We start from the raw sequence: 19793 nt of genomic DNA, 5'->3' as shown, positions 1-19793 counted from the left end.
TTTAGTGTCACTTTATGCAAGCCTCACACCTGGGTAGGTGACTTGGTCCAGTGTGTAGATGTGAATTATACACTATATCAGTGGTTTTCAAAGTGGGGGCCGCCAGGAGGCACCCGGGGGGCCTCAACAAACTGTGTCGGAGCCACCAAGCCCATCCCTACCACTAGTATGTTTTCTCTTTCTCACTCTCAGACAACCACACACAATCAATTCCTAATGTAATGTAAAGATGTAATTATTAATAATAATAAAAAAAGGGGGATAAATTCATAAGTCTATTTTTTATGTGTTTTAAAGACATCTTGCAAAAGGGGGGCCTCGGTCAAATGTTAACGCCATTTGGGGGGCCTTGCCCTGAAATGTTTGGGAACCCGTGCACTACATGACCAAACGTATGTGGACACCTGACCATCACACCCATACAGTATGTGCTTTTTGAACATCTCATTCCAGTTTGTGTCCTCCTTTGCTGCTTGGTCGTGGGGATTTCTTAGTGAGATCAGGCACTCATGTTAGATGAGTAAACCTGGGGTGTAGTCAAAGTTCTAGCTCATCCCACAGGGCCAAGTTCTTCCACAACTTTGGCAAAACCATGTCCTCATGGAGCAACCTTGTGCACAGGGGCATTGTCATGCTAGAACATGTTTGAGTCTCTTAATTTCAGTGAAGGGAAATTGTAATGCTAAAGCATACAAAGACATCCTATACAATCGTGCTTAAGGCAGTTTAGGGAAGGCCTACATATGAGTGTGATGATCAGCAAACACTTGGCCATATAGTGTGTGTTGGCAACCAGTTTAAAATGGAAGGGATATAGAACCGTACATTGCAGAGTACAGAACAAATCAGGAACAGCACAGACAAACATGACCAAACCACTTTCATAAACTCGTGCAATTTTACATTTTAATCAGAATCTGTTTTAAGTTCAACTAAATATTTTCTTGAAACGAGACAAAGTGTAAAATAGCTCCACAGGTATATATTTACACAACACATCAAGGTAACAGAAATAACACAAAAATAGAAACCGACAGAAATCATTTCGGAAACATTACATAAACAAAGTGTGAAGACGTATATCCAGGCATCGAGCAGTATACTTGTAGAACCGGATATTATAACACCACTTTCTGTTTTCATGGAAGTGGCTGAGTAGATCTGAGCTCTTGTACACTCAGCAAACATTATAAAAGTCCTTTTCTTTCCCTGTGGTCCTTGTGTGGTCCAGTTATTTACACGAATTGAAGCCCAAAGCTTCACCAGTAGAAAGTTTTGGTAAGAAAGCTGGCCGCTGAGCTCAGCCAGCTCCCACTGGCATCCTGTTTGGCAGCAGTGCGGGACACGGCGCGGTCCGTCTGCTTCTCAGGACTCTCGTCCTCTGGTAAATAATCTGGCAGGTGGTGGTTCTCCTCTATGTGTGTGTCTGCAGTGTTGAGAGGGATGAAAACCTGCAGCCAGAAGGATCAAACATGGTCAATTATCGGTTGTACTTTAAGAGGAGATATGTGGTGCTCATCAGTTTTTCACTGTTAAATAAGGATGTGTGTAAATCATTGGAACAGAAGTGGCAACACCGCTAACAATAAAATGGAAGAAAGGATTTTACCACAAAAAAACAAAGCAAAAACCACCCCTGCCGCTGTTTGGTGGCTGGGACAGCTAAGAAAACAGCGAGGCGAAAGACTGAGTTTGAATCCCAATAACAACACAGCCTAGAGGACACAACTGGTTGTGCTCTCTGGGTGGGAGGGATAGCATACACTCTCTAGCTAATCACAGGCATCTGTGAGCTCATGTATGCAGGAGAGGACAGGTAACACTTTCCACCAAGTTACACTGTCCTGTGATGATGCAGCAGTTCAAAAAGACGCAGCCACTGCTTTCATGTGTCCTGGAAGAAGCACATTAGACCTCACCCTCCCAGGGGAAGACCTGGCTAGTGGGTGGGAATTGCCAAATTACCAAATTGGAGAGAAAGTGGTGGAAATAAATGCTACCTACTTGGTTTCACATCCTTTCTGTAATATTTCTGATTTATGAACCCTTGCTACTGCTTTTTCAGCTAAAGTAGTGGCCAGACTAAACAAAGCGAAAAAACTAATTCTGTACAGGAGCTTAAACTTCAGTGTTGGCACCTCTGTTGGAATGACACCACCAAACAGCCTCAAAAAGGATAAAAGTCTATATATGATTTATTCAGTAACATTGGGGGGATTGGTGGGGGGTGGGGGGACGATCATCTGAACCAACACAAAAAAGTGTCCAGTTTAGAATTCAGGCACAAATGTTGAATATTACACTACCAGTCAAAAGTTAAGACACACCAATCCTTTATCCCTCCCCCATTTTAGAAGAATAATAAACTCTGGAGTAACACAAATGGAACTATGGGAATTATATTGTGATAAAAAATCCAAAATAAAACAAAATCATTTTATATTTTACCATCGTCAAAGCAGATGTCCTTTTTGCCAAGAATTTCAAGAAATGTATTCTTGGCATTTTCTCGAGCGATTTCTTGAGGAATTTCCCTGAGATGTTTTTTAAACAGTATTAAAGGAGTTCCCACCGACGCTGGACACTTATCGGCTGCTTTTTGAAAATATTTCAGTCAGGTGTCCACAAAATTTTGACCAGTAGTGTGTATTCTAGTGAAGGGGTTTATGAACTATTGTCATGGTAACCCACTGTCCTGTACAGTTTCAGGCGTGCTTGGTCAAGTGCGTTATACATGTTGTGTTGGGAAACTTCTAACTATGCATGGCAGGGTTTCTACAGGAGTGAAGTTGAGAAAGCTTGCTCTAGCGTGTGCCTCTAGCGTGTGCCTCTAGAGTACGCAGGTCATCAGACCCACAGCACCTACCTCTTCTCCATGCTCATTCTTCACCACCTGCTGAGCTGAAAGCACTTTAGTTGCCGCAATGGCTGATGCCAGACTCTGAATGGGAGACAAGGTGCACTTTAGTTGTCTTGAAAGAGAAACACAAATGATCTGATAAACAGAGTTACATTCTCAACTAAGGGTCGTCGAGAAGTGGACGAAATAGAAGATCTACCTCGGTGGACAGATCTGCACGCACACGCACAGTGCATCTCTTCATAGCCATCTGGAAAGTGAAGCTGATGACTCCTTTAACCTTCAGAAGAGCCTCTTCACACACACCTCGCTGATCCTGTACCGTTATACGTCACACACAAAATTAAGACGCCAAAATCTTCTAAAACCTCCAGCCTTGTTTCAGGATTATTTCATTATCACGTACACTACCGGTCAAAATTTTAGACACACTCATTCTTTATTTTAAATTTTCTCCACATTTTAGCATAATAAAAAAAAAAGTCATCAAAACTCTGGAGAAACACAAATGGAACTATGGGAATTATGTTGTGATAAAAAAATCCAAAATAAATCAAAATAATTTAATAATTTTAGCATCTTCAAAGTAGACCCCCTTTTTGTCTAGAATTTCCAGAAATGTATTCTTGGCGTTTTCTCAACAGATTTCTCGAGGAATTCCCCGAGACGCTTTTTAAACTCAGAGTCGTCCGTTTAAGAAATTAAATTTTTTGTAAATTAAATGTTAGTTTTCTAGTGAAAGAAATGAATAGGTCGGCATGAATATATGTTTGTCTACGACACCGATTTCACACATTTAATCACACACCTTCTGATCAAAAGCTTTTTAAGATCACGAGAAACATTTCAGTCGAGTGTCCACAAACTTTTGACCGGTAATGTGTATCTACAGTACACACTTACCGTCCCGTCCAAACCCTGTATGTGCAGTGTGACCGTTTTGGCCTTTTTATTAGAACTGTTGATGAAGAACTGAGGTTTATTCCTCCTCATCGGTTGCACAGGAGTTCTGAGAGTTTCTGTCCTCGCCGGTGCACTCAGTATTTCATACACCTCTTTAGCAAGGTCTGTGATGTCAGTACTCAGTCCACAACTACAAGAAAAAATGAAAACAGTACCAGCAACCCATACTTAATTTAACTTAAAAAACAAACAAACAACAACAACAAAAAGTCTACTCAGCGAGCAACAGCAGAACTGAGACTTACTTTTCCATCAGAGTCTCCAGGCTCACCATCATGCCTAGCTCGTTCTTCATGGAGACGATGTTTTGAGACGATTCTGCCAGGTACCTCAGGGTCTGAGGACACGCCACATTAAAGTTATAACACGTATCTTTTCACCAAAAAGCTTTCAACACGCGTGGCCTAACCAGGGTATTTCATACATTCTCCATTCATGGTGCATTACAGTAGTTCACACTATTCCTGAGTGTCAATTCGCCTACTTGTACTGTGAAGAAAAAGTACATGCGCATCATGTAACGGAAGAGAACGTTGTTGCCTAGTTACGCACGCCATCACCGTATACAAACTCGTCGTTTCAGCTCAGCTTTTCATCACTCGTTATTCTTTATACAAGTTATACTGTACCATTTAATTCATCGTTCCCTTGATTTATTTTTCCACATTTCATTTACTCCCTAAAATGCGTCACTGAATTCGGCAAACCGAATGGTCACAAAACTCCTCCTCCCCCCTCACTCAAGGACAACATTAGCTGAAAAAGTGTCCACGGATCCCATACTTCAAAAATCTACTGGAAATAGTAGACCATCCGGGGGACCTCTGGGACACTCGTTTCAACATACTACGATTTGGGATGCACCGATTCTAATCTCAGATACTGTTTAAGATGGATAATAGGCTGACAGAAGCAGCGAATGTTTTTCCAAAGTTTGTTAAAAGTGGGCAGCTGTGGCTCAGGTGGTAGAGCGGGTTATCCACTAATCGTAGGGTTGGCGGTACGATTCCCAGCCCACATACTGAAGTGTCCTTGGGCAAGACACTGAACCCCAAGTTGCTCCCGATGGCAAGTTAGCGCCTTGCTTGGCAGCTCTGCAACCATTGGTGTGAGAGTGTGTGTGTGAATGGGTGAATGAGACACAGTGTAAAGCGCTTTAAATGTTGCTTTTATGTTTTATGTAAAGCACTTTGAATTGCCTTGTTGTTGAAAATGTGCTATACAAATAAATTTGCCTTGCCTTGCCTTAAACGATGTTTCATAAGAAGTTATTAATGGCTTAATGTCATTGTTTTGTTCTAATATTTAGATATAAGCACTTACAATTTTGTTTTATTATGTTGGTAGAAATCCCTATGGTTATATGGCATATATCAGATCATATTATACTGTATATGATATGGGTGGAGGGCAGTATTTTCTCAGGGGGCCCAGAACTCCCGAGCTGCGGCCGTGTTAGAGACTGATCTAATATTTAAATTATATCAAAATGAAGAAATGAAAGTCCACTTTGTCCCCATCCATTAAACACCAACAACAAAAAAAAAAAACTATAGCTAGAATCAATTTTTCACTTAACACAGTTTAGTGTCACTTTATGCAAGCCTCACACCTGGGTAGGTGACTTGGTCCAGTGTGTAGATGTGAATTATACACTATATCAGTGGTTTTCAAAGTGGGGGCCGCCAGGAGGCACCCGGGGGGCCTCAACAAACTGTGTCGGAGCCACCAAGCCCATCCCTACCACTAGTATGTTTTCTCTTTCTCACTCTCAGACAACCACACACAATCAATTCCTAATGTAATGTAATGTAAAGATGTAATTATTAATAATAATAAAAAAAGGGGGATAAATTCATAAGTCTATTTTTTATGTGTTTTAAAGACATCTTGCAAAAGGGGGGCCTCGGTCAAATGTTAACGCCATTTGGGGGGCCTTGCCCTGAAATGTTTGGGAACCCGTGCACTACATGACCAAACGTATGTGGACACCTGACCATCACACCCATACAGTATGTGCTTTTTGAACATCTCATTCCAGTTTGTGTCCTCCTTTGCTGCTTGGTCGTGGGGATTTCTTAGTGAGATCAGGCACTCATGTTAGATGAGTAAACCTGGGGTGTAGTCAAAGTTCTAGCTCATCCCACAGGGCCAAGTTCTTCCACAACTTTGGCAAAACCATGTCCTCATGGAGCAACCTTGTGCACAGGGGCATTGTCATGCTAGAACATGTTTGAGTCTCTTAATTTCAGTGAAGGGAAATTGTAATGCTAAAGCATACAAAGACATCCTATACAATCGTGCTTAAGGCAGTTTAGGGAAGGCCTACATATGAGTGTGATGATCAGCAAACACTTGGCCATATAGTGTGTGTTGGCAACCAGTTTAAAATGGAAGGGATATAGAACCGTACATTGCAGAGTACAGAACAAATCAGGAACAGCACAGACAAACATGACCAAACCACTTTCATAAACTCGTGCAATTTTACATTTTAATCAGAATCTGTTTTAAGTTCAACTAAATATTTTCTTGAAACGAGACAAAGTGTAAAATAGCTCCACAGGTATATATTTACACAACACATCAAGGTAACAGAAATAACACAAAAATAGAAACCGACAGAAATCATTTTGGAAACATTACATAAACAAAGTGTGAAGACGTATATCCAGGCATCGAACAGTATACTTGTAGAACCGGATATTATAACACCACTTTCTGTTTTCATGGAAGTGGCTGAGTAGATCTGAGCTCTTGTACACTCAGCAAACATTATAAAAGTCCTTTTCTTTCCCTGTGGTCCTTGTGTGGTCCAGTTATTTACACGAATTGAAGCCCAAAGCTTCACCAGTAGAAAGTTTTGGTAAGAAAGCTGGCCGCTGAGCTCAGCCAGCTCCCACTGGCATCCTGTTTGGCAGCAGTGCGGGACACGGCGCGGTCCGTCTGCTTCTCAGGACTCTCGTCCTCTGGTAAATAATCTGGCAGGTGGTGGTTCTCCTCTATGTGTGTGTCTGCAGTGCTGAGAGGGATGAAAACCTGCAGCCAGAAGGATCAAACATGGTCAATTATCGGTTGTACTTTAAGAGGAGATATGTGGTGCTCATCAGTTTTTCACTGTTAAATAAGGATGTGTGTAAATCATTGGAACAGAAGTGGCAACACCGCTAACAATAAAATGGAAGAAAGGATTTTACCACAAAAAAACAAAGCAAAAACCACCCCTGCCGCTGTTTGGTGGCTGGGACAGCTAAGAAAACAGCGAGGCGAAAGACTGAGTTTGAATCCCAATAACAAACACAGCCTAGAGGACACAACTGGTTGTGCTCTCTGGGTGGGAGGGATAGCATACACTCTCTAGCCAATCACAGGCATCTGTGAGCTCATGTATGCAGGAGAGGACAGATAACACTTTCCACCAAGTTACACTGTCCTGTGATGATGCAGCAGTTCAAAAAGACGCAGCCACTGCTTTCATGTGTCCTGGAAGAAGCACATTAGGCCTCACCCTCCCAGGGGAAGACCTGGCTAGTGGGTGCGAACTGCCAAATTGGAGAGAAAGTGGTGGAAATAAATGCTACCTACTTGGTTTCACATCCTTTCTGTAATATTTATGATTCATGAACCCTTGCTACTGCTTTTTCAGCTAAAGTAGTGGCCAGACTAAACAAAGCGAAAAAACTAATTCTGTACAGGAGCTTAAACTTCAATGTTGGCACCTCTGTTGGAATGACACCACCAAACAGCCTCAAAAAGGATAAAAGTCTATATATGATTTATTCAGTAACATTGGGGGGATTGGTGGGGGGTGGGGGGACGATCATCTGAACCAACACAAAAAAGTGTCCAGTTTAGAATTCAGGCACAAGTGTTGAATATTACACTACCAGTCAAAAGTTAAGACACACCAATCCTTTATCCCTCCCCCATTTTAGAAGAATAATAAACTCTGGAGTAACACAAATGGAACTATGGGAATTATATTGTGATAAAAAATCCAAAATAAAACAAAATCATTTTATATTTTACCATCGTCAAAGCAGATGTCCTTTTTGCCAAGAATTTCAAGAAATGTATTCTTGGCATTTTCTCAAGCGATTTCTTGAGGAATTTCCCTGAGATGTTTTTTAAACAGTATTAAAGGAGTTCCCACCGACGCTGGACACTTATCGGGCTGCTTTTTGAAAATATTTCGGTCAGGTGTCCACAAAATTTTGACCAGTAGTGTGTATTCTAGTGAAGGGGTTTATGAACTATTGTCATGGTAACCCACTGTCCTGTACAGTTTCAGGCGTGCTTGGTCAAGTGCGTTATACATGTTGTGTTGGGAAACTTCTAACTATGCATGGCAGGGTTTCTACAGGAGTGAAGTTGAGAAAGCTTGCTCTAGCGTGTGCCTCTAGCGTGTGCCTCTAGAGTACGCAGGTCATCAGACCCACAGCACCTACCTCTTCTCCATGCTCATTCTTCACCACCTGCTGAGCTGAAAGCACTTTAGTTGCCGCAATGGCTGATGCCAGACTCTGAATGGGAGACAAGGTGCACTTTAGTTGTCTTGAAAGAGAAACACATGATCTGATAAACAGAGTTACATTCTCAACTAAGGGTAGTCGAGAAGTGGACGAAATAGAAGATCTACCTCGGTGGACAGGTCTGCACGCACACGCACAGTGCATCTCTTCATAGCCATCTGGAAAGTGAAGCTGATGACTCCTTTAACCTTCAGAAGAGCCTCTTCACACACACCTCGCTGATCCTGTACCATTATACGTCACACACAAAATTAAGACGCCAAAATCTTCTAAAACCTCCAGCCTTGTTTCAGGATTATTTCATTATCACGTACACTACCGGTCAAAATTTTAGACACACTCATTCTTTATTTTAAATTTTCTCCACATTTTAGCATAATAAAAAAAAAGTCATCAAAACTCTGGAGAAACACAAATGGAACTATGGGAATTATGTTGTGATAAAAAAATCCAAAATAAATCAAAATAATTTAATAATTTTAGCATCTTCAAAGTAGACCCCCTTTTTGTCTAGAATTTCCAGAAATGTATTCTTGGCGTTTTCTCAACAGATTTCTCGAGGAATTCCCCAAGATGTCTCCGAGTCGTCCGTTTAAGAAATAAAATTTTTTGTAAATTAAATGTTAGTTTTCTAGTGAAAGAAATGAATATGTCGGCACAAATATATGTTTGTCTACGACACCGATTTCACACATTTAATCACACACCTTCAGATCAAAAGCTTTTTAAGATCACGAGAAACATTTCAGTCGAGTGTCCACAAACTTTTGACCGGTAATGTGTATCTACAGTACACACTTACCGTCCCGTCCAAACCCTGTATGTGCAGTGTGACTGTTTTGGCCTTTTTATTAGAACTGTTGATGAAGAACTGAGGTTTATTCCTCCTCATCGGTTGCACAGGAGTTCTGAGAGTTTCTGTCCTCGCCGGTGCACTCAGTATTTCATACACCTCTTTAGCAAGGTCTGTGATGTCAGTACTCAGTCCACAACTACAAGAAAAAATGAAAACAGTACCAGCAACCCATACTTAATTTAACTTAAAAAACAAACAAACAACAACAACAAAAAGTCTACTCAGCGAGCAACAGCAGAACTGAGACTTACTTTTCCATCAGAGTCTCCAGGCTCACCATCATGCCTAGCTCGTTCTTCATGGAGACGATGTTTTGAGACGATTCTGCCAGGTACCTCAGGGTCTGAGGACATGCCACATTAAAGTTATAACACGTATCTTTTCACCACAAAGCTTTCAACACGCGTGGCCTAACCAGGGTATTTCATACATTCTCCATTCATGGTGCATTACAGTAGTTCACACTATTCCTGAGTTTCAATTCGCCTACTTGTACTGTGAAGAAAAAGTACATGCGCATCATGTAACGGAAGAGAACGTTGTTGCCTAGTTACGCACGCCATCACCGTATACAAACTCGTCGTTTCAGCTCAGCTTTTCATCACTCGTTATTCTTTATACAAGTTATACTGTACCATTTAATTCATCGTTCCCTTGATTTATTTTTCCACATTTCATTTACTCCCTAAAATGCGTCACTGAATTCGGCAAACCGAATGGTCACAAAACTCCTCCTCCCCCCTCACTCAAGGACAACATTAGCTGAAAAAGTGTCCACGGATCCCATACTTCAAAAATCTACTGGAAATAGTAGACCATCCGGGGGACCTCTGGGACACTCTTTTCAACATACTACGATTTGGGACGCACCGATTCTAATCTCAGATACTGTTTAAGATGGATAATAGGCTGACAGAAGCAGCGAATGTTTTTCCAAAGTTTGTTAAAAGTGGGCAGCTGTGGCTCAGGTGGTAGAGCGGGTTATCCACTAATCGTAGGGTTGGCGGTACGATTCCCAGCCCACATACTGAAGTGTCCTTGGGCAAGACACTGAACCCCAAGTTGCTCCCGATGGCAAGTTAGCGCCTTGCTTGGCAGCTCTGCAACCATTGGTGTGAGAGTGTGTGTGTGAATGGGTGCATGAGACACAGTGTAAAGCGCTATATAAATGCAGACCATTTACCCCAGGCAGATTCATACCTGCAGAGTAGCAAACACGACTTGAGGGTCTTTGTGGTCTAGGAACAACACAAGTCCAGGTAAACAGCCCTGGTCTTTCGCTATAGCCTCCCGATTCTGAGGCTCGGACGCCAGATCCCTCAGCTGGGTCACTACTGACATTGCGTCCATCATCTTGCTGGCTCTCTGTTAGATTAGAGAACAGACTGGATTTGAAACAAGACCAACAATTCTCAGATAAAACAGTTGCCTTTAGACTCTTTGCATTCTATTTATTTATTTACTAAAGCTGTTTATGAAATGTAATAAACCAGTAGGACAACTCACTAAAGGTGGTCATTATTTTAACTGCCATACGAATACTTGTACTAATAACACTAAACAGGACATTGTTAGCCTTCGATTTATACTTGTTCAGTCCTTGCTCATTTACAACAATCACACATGGTATAAACATTCACTCTTCTGGGAAGGCTCTCCACTAGATTTTGGGGCATGGCTGTGGGGATTTGTGATCATTCAGACACGAGAGCATTAGTGAGATCAGGCACTGATGTCGGGATGTTGAGGAGGTCTGGGATGCAGACGGTGTTCCAGTTCATCCCAAAAGGTGTTCCAAGTGGTTGAGGTGGACACTCGAGATCTTCTGCACCAACCGTAACAAACCAAGTCTTCATGGAGCTCGCTTTGTGCATCTTCACGCTGGAACAGGACTGAGTGTCTTCAAAGTTCCCGTGAAGGGATATGATAACACTACAGCATACGAAGACATTTCATACACTCGTGTGCTTCCAGCTATGTGGAAGAACCACATGCTGTATGGGTGTGATGGTCAGGTCAGGTGTCTGCATACTTTTGTTCATGTAGTGTGTAAATCTCCATCCTGTTTTCTGTAAAGCTTCTTTGTGTAAAGAGCTTCTTTCTCTCTCAGTGAGAGAGCAGATCATCTGAGATGGATGATAACACCAGGGTGAAAATATTAACACATTAAATTCCATACTTACATCCTAGACTTGACAACTTTTAAAATGTGTAAAGGTTCAAAAAGAGGGTGAGAGAACAAAGAACTGAACTTTTGTGTAAGTGCTAAATCATACTAACATGTTCATATTTTGCGTCCTCCATTGAATAGAGCTCCTGTTGTGCCAGGCTAATGTAGCTAGCTAACTATCTAGCATTAGCCAACCTGCTAATTGATGTGACTTGTTGTTCCGTCCAAAAAAAATAACTCTAAACGATACCTATATGAATATAAAATAAATCTAAATTATTTTGTCGTTGTAACAGCTTAGTATTTTTGCACATACGCTATAAATGCCAACTAAAACGGGTTGTTATTATCATCGAGCTGTTAGAAAGAACCTGAGCTAAACGAGTTAGCCGAGCTCGAGACACCAAGCGGGCGCTAGCAACAACGCTAACAACCGAGCTGTTTTAAATCGCCTATTTCTATATACTTATATTTCCACATGTTGTCTAACCATATAATACTTGACGTTTACTTGAGTTCGAATGTCAATAAAATCGCTTTACTTTGTGCTCGATATAATAATTAATAATATATATATATTTAAATCCTTACCGCTGGCTCTCTTACAGCCTCGCTGACCGCAAATACGAATTTCGCACTCATTTTCGCACGACGCCATTGGTCGAGGTGTTGCTCGCACTACCCTAGATATGTCGCTGTGATTGGCTGGATGGCAACGGTAGTTTTGCGTCATCCAATCAGATGCGGCTTTGTTCAGAACAGCTTCATTTGAATTCTCCTGCATAGCACGTAAGCGAGAGTAAGTTGGAGAGGTTGGTGTTCGTTATTAATGATGTATTTATGCATTTCTTTGTTTAGTAGTTCTGTAATTCGTACGTATGTGTATAAATATAAGTAAAGCTGTAATGCATATTTGGTTGAATTATAGATATTGTTCAGTAAATGAGTTGTAGTTTACATTGAAGGTTAACTGAGCAGGGGTTGTGTGTTGGTGCTAGCAAGGATGTTGGTACTAGTGTGTTGTTAATGTTGTATATGTTTTTTTATTTATTTTATTTTTATTTTTTTTAAATTATCGTTCCTTATTTCAGAATTGAACGACATGCTGTTTATTTGATCCTCCTGCACCACGTGTAGGAAGCCAGTGCTGCTGCAGTGTTTTGAATTGAGCTGTGATCACTGCAGTAATCCTGCTCAGGCTTACACTCAGATCTACATTGACAACAGAAGGTCGTAGTGATCATGTCTTTGCTTGAAGACCTCGTCCATGTGATGAGATGTGTCCTGGAGTATTTTGGTGTTCCCCAAGACATGGTAAGTGGACTTTCGAATCATCTCCAGTTGGATCCCTTCTTCACAGTAACTGTGAATGTGTTGTTGTCTTGTTCTCTAATGTGTTGAAAGCTCCATTTGCTTAATTGCAGCTGGTTCCAGTTTGGGAGAGCACTTTGTGTGGACAATATCGCAGCGTTGTCCGCATGATCGGATCGAATCTCCCTCTGACACCTTATCCTCGGCTCCATTTCCAGGTCCGGTAACTATAATCATTTTTAACATTCATACTGAATGAGAACACAACGCTCAAAGTAAAACATCGCTGAACTTTATTGCCGAAAAAAAAGAGTATTGATTGTACTATGTTAATGTAATTAACTTTTTTTAAATGTAATAAATGTACACTACGGGTGTCTACTTTGAAGATGAAGATGCTAAAATATTAAATTATTTTGATATTTTTCGGATGTTTTATCACAACATAATTCCCATAGATCCATTTCTATGGGAAATGGATCTGGGGGGGAGAATGAGTGAGCGTTTCTAAACTTTTGACAGGTAGTGTATAAATATTCATATATATATATATATATATATATATATATATATATATATATATATATATATATATATATATATATATATATATATTCATATATTCATATATATATATATTCATATATTCATATATATATATATTCATATATTCATATATATATATATATATATATATATATATATATATATATATATATATATATGAATATATATGAATATATGAATATATATATATGAATATATATATATATATATATATATATATATATATATGAATATATATATATATATATATATATATATATATATATATATATATATATATATATATATATTCATATATTCATATATATATATATTCATATATTCATATATATATATATTCATATATTCATATATATATATATATATATATATATATATATATATATATATATATGAATATATGAATATATATATATGAATATATATATATATATATATATATATATATATGAATATATATATATATATATATATGAATATATATATATTCATATATATATATATATATATATATATATATATATATATATTCATATATATATATATATATATATATATATATATATATATATATATATATATATATATATATATATATATATATAACTATTAATAAATATTAAAGTAAAAAAAAACAAACAAACATCCAAACCGAACCAAAAAGTAGCACTCCATATACACCCCCCTCCCCCCCGCCAAAATAATAATAAAAAAAACACTTCAAATAGCACAACAAAATGTGTCAATGATGGTTTTTATTTCGCTTCTAGAGGCCGCTCTCGTACTGTATAACAACAGCGGACCTTTCTCAGCCGCTCCCGCAACAGACTCAACTGGGGAAAAACTATTGGTGTGGATTTTTAAAAAAAATTAGTTCCAGCAATCAGTTATCGGTGCTGATCAACTGCCAAAATCGATAAATCTGACGACCTCTAATGCTTATTGGGGCAGTGTTGAGACTATTAGTGCTGCACAGTATATTTTGTAATTGAGAGACCCTATATGGTCAAAAGTATGTGAACACCTGACCAATGACAAGTACATGTGCTTTTTGAACATCCCATTTCAGATGTAGTCCTCCTTTGCTGTTCTAATATCCTTCTGGAAAGGCTTTCCACAAACTAGAGTATGTGGGTATTTGTGCTCCATCAATCAGGACTCTGTGCATCGCCACTCAACTTTTTCCACCACTCCACCCTTGGAAAACCTTCATGGACCTCGCTTTGTGCTCAGGGGCATTGTCCTGCTGGAACAGGTTTTGGGCTACTTGGTTCCAGTGAATGAAATTGTAATGCTACAGCCAACAAAGTCATCCTAATCCATTTGAACTTCCAACTTTGCGCAGACAGTTTCGGGAAACCCCAGATATGAGCGCAACGATCAGGTGTCCACTTACTTTTGGCCATTCAAGTTACCTGATGGGCAGCGTCAGCTTTGATCCTGAGCTTTGTTTACTGTCTGTGCAGATTCTCTGCATGCTCTACTCGTGTCTTCATGGATTTCCTCCCACCTCCCAAAACCATGCTAGTACGTGGATCAGCTACACTAAATTACCCTTAGGTGCAAGTGTGTGTGTGTGTGTGTGTGTGTGTGTGTGTGTGTGTGTGTGTGTGTGCATGGTGCCTTGTGATGGAATGGCATCCCATCCAGGGGGTATTCCTGGGATAAGCTCTCCATTGCCACCCTGACCAGGATGAATGAATGAAATGTTATTGATTTAAGTCTATTCATCATTCATTCATTCTTCCAGTAGGTGTTTGGATAAGAAAACCAATATTGCAGATATGCAGTACATCTTCACTTTCTCATATATTAAAGAGTTTAATGGACACACTTCTAGCCTGCAACCTGTAGTGATGTATTGATTATGTGTCCTTGTTTTAAAAAAAAAAGAAGACCTTTTTAAATGAAACCTTTTAATGACTTTGCCCTTTCGGCTCCCTTCTGTCTGGTCAGGTTCCTTTTTTACAGACGATCAGGAGACAGGGTCATGTCGAGGTGTCGGTGGATGCGCTCGCCATCCCGTCGCTAGCGGATGTGTTATGGGTGGCCGATGACGAAGGAGACAGCTGCACCAAGTTCAGGTAGTTGAGCTTTATACTGTAGATTGTTTTTAATGCTTCACTGTGAACTCTGCTACAGTTGGGGAATATATGGGGAAGGAAACAGCAGGGTGGTATGTTGTAACAGATTTGATCTGGTTTGGGCTTGTGTGTTGGGGGGAAAAATCATTGTCCACATGTCCAATTTCCCCCAAATGCCGATAATCAGCCGACCCACGATAGACATTTGGTCCTTTTAGTCTTCGAATGGAGCTATGAGTTTAATGTTTTTCATTTAAAAAAAACCAAACATGTGCGATATTTTATATACTTGCTTTTAATGGCGTTGTCGCATTGCAAGAGATTTCCTCACGGAATCATCAGATGACCGCTATTGCAGGAATTCCGTCCTGCCGAGGAAGCATGGACGGCCGCACGGCTTTGAATCTACCGCAGCTGTGTGTGTACGGCCTGTTCCCGCAGCCCTGCGTGAGCAGAAATTACACACCGCACAAGCATCAAGCACACAACCAGAGGCCCTCGAGAAGATCCAAGCACTGGAGGTTGAGTTACAGAAATTACGAGCTCAGATTGCGTTGATCGTCACCACTCCAACAGGTAACCTCCCAATCACAAATGAATTAAAGTAGCACAAGACCTGATTATGAGTTATACATTAGCCGAACTATTAAAGCCTCTTGGATAAATGGATTAGTGTGTAAATACTCACTTCCTGTTTACACAGTGCTGCACTTTTTCTTTTTATTCCAGCAGACGGTCCCCTCCCGTGCAATCCCGCCACTCCATGTACACCTTTTCCTGCTCCTCTTCTTACCTCGACTCCTTTCACAGCTCCTCCTCCTCCTCCTCCTCCTCCTCTTCCTCCTTCCCCTGGGATTGGCTTGGCGAAGATCTCTGTGACGGACGTGATTCGACAGAGGCAGGCAGCCAGGATGGGTAAATCTGGAGTGTACGAGTCCTCACCACCTGCAGTTCCTTCCATGCTCGATGTCCTGAAGGATATGAACAAGGTTAAACTTCGCAATGTGGAGAGGTACGCATACACTCGCGACATTTTCACTTCACTGCTCTTCCTCCGTTTAAATCCGCAACGCAGATTTCAATTAAAGGGACAGGTTGCGATTTATTAATGTATTAATTAGTTAATCAATCAATCAATCTATCTATCTATCTCTTTATTTTTAGCTGCCTGCGAGGCAAATTTCAATTCATCCTCTTTCAACTACTAATCCAGAATCCTCTGAACATTACAAACGCCCCATGAGTTCCCCGTAAAGAAAAAGTGGCAGAGCTTGATTGACTTTGTTCTGACTCTGGTGGAGCTTATTCACAGGCCTGAAAAATGGGATCCATTGGATGTTGTATCTTTTAAAATGGTATGGTCATTATGTTCTCTGTCTCTACTATGGGCTAAGTCAATGCTGGGCATACCAGTAGCCCGTGTGCCAGGGACAAGCAGGTTTCATGTCCAGAGACCAGTCACATCAGGATCCTAAAAGTTATAGTCAATAATATGACTGTATGTCGACTCGTGTCCTGAGCTGTGTGTGTTGTGATGGTGCGTTTAGGTCTCCAGGAGGGACACCTGCACGGAAAAGGAGTAAAGGGAGCTCGTGTGCGTCGGACCCCGCTTCTCTTATTGCCGAAGCGTTGAAGAGGAAGTTTGCACACAGGCGGCGAGACAGCTCGTCTGACAAGGAGAACCACTCGGCCGAGCCTTCGCCGTTCAGCAGCCCCGACACGCCCCGTGTAAGATGTTTCGAGCTCAGTGTTTCTTGGAAATCAACATGTGCACTGTGGGATAAAGTGTTCCCTGGGCACGCACACACTCCCGGTTAAATTTCCGAACGCTTACAAACAAATGTGATGACGCATAATCGATGTCCTGGAGAACTGAATGATTTTCCTAAACTAAATCTTTTTTTTTTTTTATAAATTAGAGGACCTGTTAATTTTAGACATAGTAAGAATAAAATACTGAAGTAAGCAGTCGTGTACAGATAATGTTGCAGAAAATGAAATGGTTTACTTTTAAGACTTTAAGTAAAAGTAAGCTGAAGCAAGCTTCGGATCAGCCCTTGTGAGCGCAACGGGGATTTCCCCCAAGGGGAAATAGCGAGGGGAAGTCGGCAAGGGTGCGTTAAAACCGTATTGGAATGCAGCCAATGTAGAAATTAGAACAATGTAGAACAGCTTGAGCAGAACACTCAGTTTTCACCCTTCCAGAGCATATTGTATGCATTTGCATGTACAAAAATACATTTTGCTGCTTTTGTAGCCTATTGATAATGCATGGGTGGGGGGAGGAAATAAATATAACATTACATTACATTTAAAAATTGTATTTTTTTTTATATGTATCCAGTAATTGTTTGGAATAAACCACTCTTGGGGCATGCTGTTATAGGAAAGTTCTCAACAAAGTCATGTGATGTGGCCTGAAGTTGATTAATTTTCTAATAACCGCACATCCTGAAAGGTTGAATATTTAATACACTACCCTTCAGAACAATTTTCTATTTATTAAAGAATGATGCAACATAATTTATCCATTTATAGTTACATTAAAAACTCGTTCATTAATATGAATATCTATAAACAGTCATACTGTCATTCTCTCATCAGCCTCTTTTTTTTTCTTCCCCTTGCAAGTTAATAATGCAAAATAAAAAAAACCCCCAAAAACCCACAGCTTGTCATATTACTGTGAAACAATAGAGAATTGAGAATTTAGCAACTGTTAAACTATCTGAGATCGAGCAGAAGCAGGTTTAATTATATGACCTATAGGGGGATCCCCTTAAAGGCCACAACACGGTTTGAGTTTCATGAGGAAACTAAACGTGATCGAGGCATGTTACTTTATTTGTTTAACTTTTTTTTTTTTTTTTTTTTTTTTTTTGCGTTTTAATGTGGGTACATGGTGTGGTTTGGAGCAGAAGGTGGGAACGTGCCAGCAGGATGTCTCAATTTTGACTCGTGTAGATCTGTTTGCATTCGAGTCTCACCAGCTGATGGCGCTGTTTCGCTCCAGTTTTTATTTCTGCAAGTCCAGATATTATTATAAGTGTATTATATAGACATGAAGATGTATTATTGCATCTTGAGACTTTATTTTTGTCTGTTTACAGGTTCCACTCTTCACGAGACGCAGTCAGGGGCGAAACCATTCGTCACCTTTAACACGTGGGTCAGACGGGAAACGGTGTGATGGAAAATAGTCTGCCGGAGGACCTTTTGAAGATTTTTTTTCTTTCTTTTTTTTTTTCTCGCTCTTACTTTCTTTCAGCCCCCGCAGTCTTACGGTACTTCTTCGGTACTTTCTTCCTTAAAAGGACAAAAGAGCTGCATTTTTATTCATCACTTTTGGCTGTGGATCGTTTTGTTTTTATACAGTTGTGCAGTTCTTACACTGGTGTTTGTGTCAACTGTGAATATAAGAGGCGAATGGTGACAGTTCGGAGTTTAGGTCAAGGCTATACCTCGTGGACCTCTCGTATGCAATGCATCGAAATGTGTTTTTACTGTTTTTTATTTTTTATATTTGTGTATTTGCACTGCTTGGCCTATTTCTTTCTTTTTTTCTTTTTTTTTAAATTTTATTTCTTTCAGAAAAGCAATAACTGAAATGCTCCATGTGAAGCACTGGCTTAGTTCATGTTGAATGATTTCACAAACATTTTTGAAAGTGTGTGTGTGTGTGTGTGTGTGTGTGTGTGTGTGTGTGCATGTATATGGACATGTGTGCAGAAATGTTTTTTATAGAGACAAAATACAGGAAAGCGTATCTCTTCATCCATTCCATCATATTAATCTGAGTTATGATGAACCTTTCACCCATTTCATACCATGTAGCTTTCAGCCATGACCTCATTTTCAAACTGAACACAAATAAAGAAGTTCTCGCATCTGTCCTGAATGTGCTCATCAGTACAGCTCTTAAACCTGATTTAATAGTTACAGGTGTACTTTGCTTATTTGGCTTATCCAAAGCAACTTATAATCGCGACAGGATGCAACCGAGCAGTTCAAGGTTAAGGATTTTGCTCAAGGACTCATCAGAAGGCAGCTTGGTGGTGGTGCTGGGATTTGAACTCATCACCTTTCCATCAGTAGCCCAGTTAAGTTCACCTGTAATAATTATCTCAGAAGTAAGAATGAACGTGGCTTCAAGTGAGTTCCATAATTATAATACAGTCTCTTGTGTACGTTTTGCCCTCCTTTCTACACCTTGCAGTGTTACGACCTGGATTTGAAATAGACTTCATTGAGATTTTTTTTTTTACCATTTGATTCAAACATTGTCTGTTTGAATGTGCTAAAATATTTCTTTCTTGTGATGCAAAGGTTAATTAAACAAAAACAAACAAAAATAAGCAAACATGTGATTTACTTATCTACCAAAAGTTTCGACAAAAGCTCAGCAGGACATCAACAAACTGAACTGAATCATATTGAATTGAATCATATC

The 19793-nt window shown here is 40.0% G+C and overlaps 3 protein-coding genes across 6 annotated transcripts; 1 reads left to right on the top strand and 2 right to left on the bottom strand.

Moving 5' to 3' along the window:
- Positions 1-889: 889 nt before the first annotated feature.
- On the bottom strand, positions 890-4227 carry LOC128635156 (armadillo repeat-containing protein 1-like). Its single transcript, XM_053686501.1, has 5 exons — positions 4069-4227; positions 3764-3953; positions 3060-3176; positions 2867-2941; positions 890-1451 (listed from the first exon to the last, which is right to left on the bottom strand). Exons 1-5 carry the CDS (start codon positions 4116-4118, stop codon positions 1260-1262), a joined length of 624 nt encoding a protein of 207 aa, XP_053542476.1. The 5' UTR covers positions 4119-4227; the 3' UTR covers positions 890-1259.
- Positions 4228-6214: 1987 nt separating this feature from the next.
- On the bottom strand, positions 6215-12040 carry armc1l (armadillo repeat containing 1, like). Of its 2 annotated transcripts, none has more exon segments than NM_001329283.1 (7): positions 6215-6862; positions 8272-8346; positions 8463-8579; positions 9158-9347; positions 9463-9554; positions 10412-10576; positions 11973-12040. In NM_001329283.1, coding segments are annotated over 7 exon segments (882 nt in total). In that variant the 5' UTR covers positions 12024-12040; the 3' UTR covers positions 6215-6670.
- Positions 12041-12092: 52 nt separating this feature from the next.
- On the top strand, positions 12093-19230 carry mtfr2 (mitochondrial fission regulator 2). Of its 3 annotated transcripts, none has more exons than XM_017488110.3 (8): positions 12093-12180; positions 12473-12695; positions 12806-12910; positions 15216-15343; positions 15702-15919; positions 16076-16355; positions 16891-17071; positions 18454-19230. In XM_017488110.3, the coding sequence occupies exons 2-8, from the start codon at positions 12624-12626 to the stop codon at positions 18541-18543; spliced, it is 1074 nt and encodes a 357-aa protein (XP_017343599.1). In that variant the 5' UTR covers positions 12093-12180; positions 12473-12623; the 3' UTR covers positions 18544-19230. The 3 variants fall into 3 exon arrangements, with proteins under 3 accessions (XP_017343599.1, XP_017343595.1, XP_017343597.1); XM_017488106.3 differs by having other exon boundaries at positions 16073-16355; XM_017488108.3 differs by having other exon boundaries at positions 12097-12193; positions 16073-16355.
- The last annotated feature ends 563 nt before the right edge of the window (positions 19231-19793 follow it).

The sequence above is a fragment of the Ictalurus punctatus genome, chromosome 15 (assembly GCF_001660625.3).
Source record: "Ictalurus punctatus breed USDA103 chromosome 15, Coco_2.0, whole genome shotgun sequence".
Taxonomy (NCBI): domain Eukaryota; kingdom Metazoa; phylum Chordata; class Actinopteri; order Siluriformes; family Ictaluridae; genus Ictalurus; species Ictalurus punctatus.
Note: the sequence above shows the minus strand (reverse complement) of the source record. Positions and strands in the feature narration are given on the sequence as shown.